Source organism: Berghia stephanieae, chromosome 9 (genome assembly GCF_034508935.2).
Source record: "Berghia stephanieae isolate SIO BIC M18660-M18661 chromosome 9, UCSD_Bste_1.3, whole genome shotgun sequence".
Lineage (NCBI taxonomy): Eukaryota > Metazoa > Mollusca > Gastropoda > Nudibranchia > Aeolidiidae > Berghia > Berghia stephanieae.
In genome coordinates, this window is record NC_088368.1 from 46,581,549 (window position 1) to 46,588,098 (window position 6,550).

General features: G+C 33.9%; 1 protein-coding gene across 2 annotated transcripts in view; it reads right to left on the bottom strand.

Moving 5' to 3' along the window:
- Window positions 1-338: 338 nt before the first annotated feature.
- LOC144980341 (uncharacterized) overlaps window positions 339-6,550 on the bottom strand; it is a 15,894-nt gene continuing 9,682 nt past the window's right edge. For both annotated transcript variants that reach the window (XM_078928012.1, XM_078928010.1), the window contains exons 2-3: window positions 4,975-5,128; window positions 339-1,404 (exon numbers count right to left, since the gene is read on the bottom strand). In XM_078928012.1, coding sequence (XP_078784138.1) covers window positions 605-1,404; window positions 4,975-5,113 — 939 coding nt within the window. In that variant the 5' untranslated portion in view covers window positions 5,114-5,128 and the 3' untranslated portion in view covers window positions 339-604. The remainder of the gene's footprint in view (window positions 1,405-4,974; window positions 5,129-6,550) is intronic.

Below are 6,550 nucleotides of genomic sequence, written 5' to 3' on the forward strand. Positions count from 1 at the left end.
ACTGCCAGAATGTGTATGTACATCATCAGGAGAATAATATTTACGATACCCGAAAACTGGGGCACTATCAGGAGAATAATATTTACGATACCTGAAAACTGGGGCACCACTGCACCCTGGACACGTGTCAATGTCATAGCACCTTGTCAATGGGACGTGATCAGTCCCAATTTCCAATTCAGGTAAGCAGAAAGATTGGTTACATTCTTTAAAATAAAATATTGTGTCTGGAGGGAACTTTATCCAACGTCGATACAGATTGTCATACGAATAATGCCAATCAACATCTCGTGGGATTAAACAATGTAGGCCAAGAACAAGGAATACAAACCCACCAAAGGATTTATAAACTGATTTATTCATAAATTTCGGAAAAAAACCTTTTATAATCTCAAAGGAACTCTCGGGCGCTCGAACTAACGCCACGTCATTACATTTAATGACTTTGTATTTATCGATCTCGTCTTCCCCTACTAGTGACTTCCTATCTATTTGTGTCAAATCTGCAACATATTCCAATGGCAGATCAATTTTTCCGTCAGATGTATCAGTATATTGGAAAGGCAGATCATCTTTTGTAAAATGTCCAAATGTAATGTGCTTGCTACCTCCATGGGTATGGGATATTATAAAGCCTTTTTGGTTTGTCCTGGGAAGGCAGGATACTGTTCCTTAAAGGTAAGTCAAAATGATCATGACTAACACACCTTAAATACGTCACATCATCCCTACATCGCTTTACCACATTAGTAGATATAATACATTGATTATCATCATCATTATCATCATCATCATCATCATCATCATCATCATCATCATCATCATCATCATCATCATCATCATCATCATGCTGATAATCAATATATTCATCAACAGGTAAATCAATAATTGAAACCCCCTTGATATATTTCACTCTATCCCTATCTGGAGAGTCAAAAAATAACTCAATTGTCGTTTTCTCTAACTCAAGCTGGTCAAATACAACATGTGTTGCTGTCCTCACTCTGAACTCCGTATAGCCTATCTTTGGATCACCGCTGTTACGGCAATCCATGCAAGGGCAGGCTTTGTCAGGGACTGATCTACACTTGCATATGAATCCTGTTCCAAAAATACCCGCTACCCGGCGTCCACGCTTGTCGGCATTAGGATATGGTTTAGTCGTATATGGAAAGTAATCCGGCCTCTTTTCACTGACATATTTCACCACAATTTTCACTGTCCGGTCAATGCGTTCTTTGATAGATTCCATAACACTTTCCGTTCTCCACTCTTCTGGCAGGTCACTCATTTTTAATTCCTTTACGGGAATAAAATTCTGATGACCAGGGTTTTTCACACATCTGTCAAATGGTTCACCACTCTCGGGAGTCCCGAAACAGCACTCTTCAAACTCTGCTCTAACTGTAGAATGAATATAAGGATAAAGATAATAATGATAATGATGATGATGATGATGATGATGATGGTGATAATGATGATGAGGATTATGATGATGATGGTGATAATGATGATGATGAAGATGACGATATTTAGTAATAATGATAATAATAATAATAATAATAATAATAATAATAATAATAATAATAATAATAATAATAATAATAATAATAATAATAATAATAATAATAATAATAATAATAATTAGACCTGTAAATGAGCTCTATAAAAATTGACTGAAACTCTTCGACAAACTGAAGATTCAATTATTTAAAAAAAATAAGGGCATCATTGGAGAGGAGAGTGATAAAAACAATACATTAAAATAGTGGGTGTTATTTCTTACTGGAAGTATGACTGCCATAATTTGATGTAGAAGGAATGCTAAATAAGCATGTCATTCATATAGGTAAAGATGACTTCATCAAAGTCATATTCCTGCCTCTGGAATTTTTTTTGACATAGTCAGAAAAATAATCACCATTATCATCTTTAACTTCTAGCCATGACCAATTGAATTTATTCCTCACACTCACATCCTTAACTTTATCGATGCTCGACAATGACAAGTCTGAATTGCGATCCACGAACAGCTCAGCCATTGTGAGAACATTAGAATAATGTAGCAATGAGCAAACTTGATTTTCAATCAGTAAATGACAGAGAAAAAAAAACTTAAATAAATATGACTTCTGGCCAATACACTGAATTATTAAGTAGAAGTGAATTATCAAGAAGAAACTTCGGCAGGCGTAGCGGAAAAATTCAAAGAATCGAAATTAAGGTAAATCGCCACAAAACAGCAAGCTCGCTTGGGCTTGAGCAAAAACAATGGCAGAAAACGTCCTGATTTGCACGGGAATTAATTAGGCTACTTACCATTGTTCTTATAATCAGGTACTCAATCAGTGAAGAAACGGTCAACCAGTTTGTTTACAATGTGAGGCAATCGAAATGTGCTTTGTAGCAATCTATCCTAATCTAACTTTCGATTTAAAGGTGTCTCCATCATCTACTAGAGATGTTACTTCCGGCATTCGCATTTTATTTTTTTTTTATACTTTTAAACCCCTGCTTGTAATTTTGGTCAATTTTGGCTTAGACGAAACAGTGAAATTTATCGCTCGGCGGCTCAGTTAAAATTGGCTACCGTTGGGATCACGACAGGTTGGAAAGTGAAAAAATAATTTAACGAAGGCTGTGTGAAATTACACTGGGATATGTTCAGTCACGCTAATTCTAAAAAGCGCCGCTTAGCCTTGGCAATAAATCCATCGTTAATATTAACGGCTCCCATGAGCTATGCGTAGCGTTATGGAACACTCCTAATTACTTTACGGTCATTCGACTACGATTTGTGAATTCTTTCTTTCTTCACTTCTTTCTTTCCTTTTTTTTAAATATTTGAATTTGACAAATTGACTGATTTCAGTTAATTGACTGAGAATTTACAGGTCTAAATAATGATGATAATAATAATAATAAATATAATAATAATAATATTAATAATAATAATAACAATAATAATAATAATAATAATAATAATAATAATAATAATAATAATAATAATAATAATAATAATAATAAAAAATATAATAACAATAATATTAATAATAATAATAATGATAAATAATAATAATAATAATAATAATAAATAATAATAATAATAATAATAATAATAATAATAATAATAATAATAATAATAATAATAATATATATATATATTATATAGATATATCCCACTCTCTGCCTCTCTCTCTCTCAGATTCTCTCTGACTTTCTCTCTCTCTCTCACTCTCTGCCTTTCTCCCTCTCTCTCTCTCTCTCTCTCTCTCTCTCTCTCCATCCCTCTCTCGCTTTCTCCCATCTTTTTTTTTCTCTCTCTTTCTCTACCCCCCCCCCCTCCCCCTATTTTTCTCCCTCAAATATATATATTATGCATGTATGTATGACTTGGTGTTTGTGCGAGCGTATTCAAAATAGAGTATATTTCTCTCTCTCTCTCTCTCTCTCTCTCTCTCTCTCTCTCTCTCTCTCTCTCTCTCTCTCTCTCTCTCTCTCTCTCTCTCTCTCCATCCCTCTCTCTCTCTCTCTCTCTCTCTCTCCATCCCTCTCTCGCTTTCTCTCATCTTTTTTTCTCTCTCTTTCTATACCCCCCCCCCTCCCCCTATTTTTCTCCCTCAAATATATATATATTATGCATGTATGTATGACTTGGTGTTTGTGCGAGCGTATTCAAAATAGAGTATATTTCTATCTCTCTCTCTCTCTCTCTCTCTTTCTAAATATATATATATATATATATATATATATATATATATATATATATATATATATATATCCTCCTGTGTAAAGCGACCAATATTCCTCGTAGGGGGTGCGGGGGGGGGGGGGGGCTTAAGACAATCAATTCGTAGCTTATCTCCAAAAACATTCAAAATTACAATCTTTCCATTAAACTGTAGAAGATCTATACTTACAGTTACTGATGCTCGTCTTCGCCTAAAAAATTGAAGCTTACAATTCAACATTGATCGTTATTTTTTACTCTTATTTTATGACACCATATACATTTGGTTCTACTTTTTTTGGCCCATAAGATGACGCACATACACAAATACACACCCCCCCCCACCCACACACACACACACACACATATATATATATATATAATATATATATATATATATATAATATATATATATATATAACCAAAAAGAAAACAATCAACAACACAACAACTCTGGACCATCTTTGAAAACAATAAGTTTCTTCAATGATGAATAATAGATATTTAATAATGTTTAAAAATCCAAATGGATATAGATATGTATAAACCAACATAACAATATTGTAGTAAAGAGAGGATAAAGTTTCTAAGGTTTCTACTGTTTGTTTACATATAAATATATGTATAACGGGTATTCTTTCATGTCGGGTTGTTTGATTCATTCATGTTAAAAAAATTTGTATCATAAATAGTACGTTTAAATTTTAAATGCAACCATTTACGTCTTGTGAATGGTATATCAAACATAAAATAAATTTAAAGGAGCAGGAAAATGTACAATTATGAAAACAAATACAAAGTTATGGTAAGACTTGAAGAAGAACGGAACATAGACTAGAAATAAAATTAATCAGTAGATTTTTTGCCTTAGAAAGCCAAACTGGCATCTTTCACCTGTCTCTTCTTTCCGTCATCACCTTAATCCGACACAATACCATTCCCACACTTCGCCTTCCAGACTGGAAAGTTCAGGGTTCGTGTCTCATTCTGAGTAGCGCATAGTTGAGTCCTTGGCAAATGCACATTCTCTTGCCGTACCCATGCGTATAATAGGTATTGGCCGTTAAAATCGACTTCTTTGTCTAAACAAATATAGTATTATCGCCTATCAGGCCTCATGATTCGCTCTACTGTTAAATGATGCTGTTGAATAGAGACCCCTGATAGACGTCTTTGAGAACGTTTAGTGGATGTTGCGCGATTTAAAAGCTTATTTTTTAGTACTGATGTTACGTATGACTTACAAGGGTGATCGTCTTTAACCTTGTGATGCTGTTTGGGCGATGGCAGTACAGGGAGTCCGTCTTCAACCTTCTGATGTGGTCTTTCTAACGTAACGTTGTCATGTCTTCCTGGTAATATATTTGGTATTTTGTCATCCATGTCTGTGTCGTAATCCTAAAACAATAAATAATAATAATAATAATAATAATAATAATAATAATAATAATAATAATAATAATAATAATAATAATAATAATAATAATAATGATAATAATAATAATCAGGTAAAATAGAGGAAAAATACATTCGATGTCAGTTCAAACAACAACGGATAAAATAATAATCATTGATAATCGTGAGAGTTTATTTCGCCATTGTTAATCCAGAACAGACATTCGTTGAACTTTCCCCTTTTCTATCTGGATTTATTGATCTGGCTGTTTTCATTATTGACGGAGGAAGGGTTTTGTGCCCGAAACATTACGTGTTTAGTATTTCTTTCTCTTACTATGTGAGGCTGTCATCATCAGATTTGTACTATACTTTTTACAGTCTTAACTTGCTAGTAACTTCATATCCCCGTTCATTTGTAATATACTGTTTACAGTATAAACTTGCTAGTAACTTTATATCCCCGTTCATTTGTAATATACTGTTTACAGTATAAACTTGCTAGTAACTTTATATCCCCGTTCATTTGTAATATACTGTTTACAGTATAAACTTGCTAGTAACTTTATATCCCCGTTCATTTGTAATATACTTTTTACAGTCTTAACTTGCAAGTAACTTCATATCCCCGTTCATTTGTATTATACTTTTTACAGTATAAACTTGCTAGTAACTTCATATTCCCATTCGCCCATAAAACAATTTTCTTCCAATTTACTTCATTTACTTCCAACTTTTCACGTGTCTCAACTCTTTCATCTTATAAAGGGACTTAGGATGGCTCAGATGGTAGAGCACTAACTTCACACGTAAAGGTATCGCGATCAATCATCCCGAGTTATATTTGATTATCTTTTCAGACTAATAGTCCAGCCCTCTCCACCAAGCAGTGATTGGGTACCTGGGTTGTTAAATATGACGGAAAGTACTTTGGGATAGACTACCGTCCTATTCAAAGGGTAGCGGATAAAAGCAATAGCTATTGCTATTATTACCCGAAACGTTTTGAGTTTTGCTAAAACTGATTTTGAGCTCACACTGGTATGATGTCTTTGTTAATTTGTGGTATTTTCTCCCTTTTTTAAAGCTGTTGTCACATTTATTCTAGTCCATTATTTTTTACAGCCCACTGCTGTCAGGAGCATAGATTGAATTTATTTCCTCACGTTCAATTCATTATCATCTAAGGGTTTTCCCGATATTATTAATAGAAAATACACGTATTTAAAAATAGACCTGATTAGCTGGCGATTTCTGGGTCAGAAGAAAAAGAAGATGGTGTTGTTGACGATGATGATGATGATGATGATGATGATGATGATGATGATGATGATCAGAAGAAGAAGAAAAAGAAGGAAATGAAGAAGAAGAGGAGTAGGAGGAGGAGGAGGAGGAGGAGAATAACAGACCTGCCAACCTTCCCAG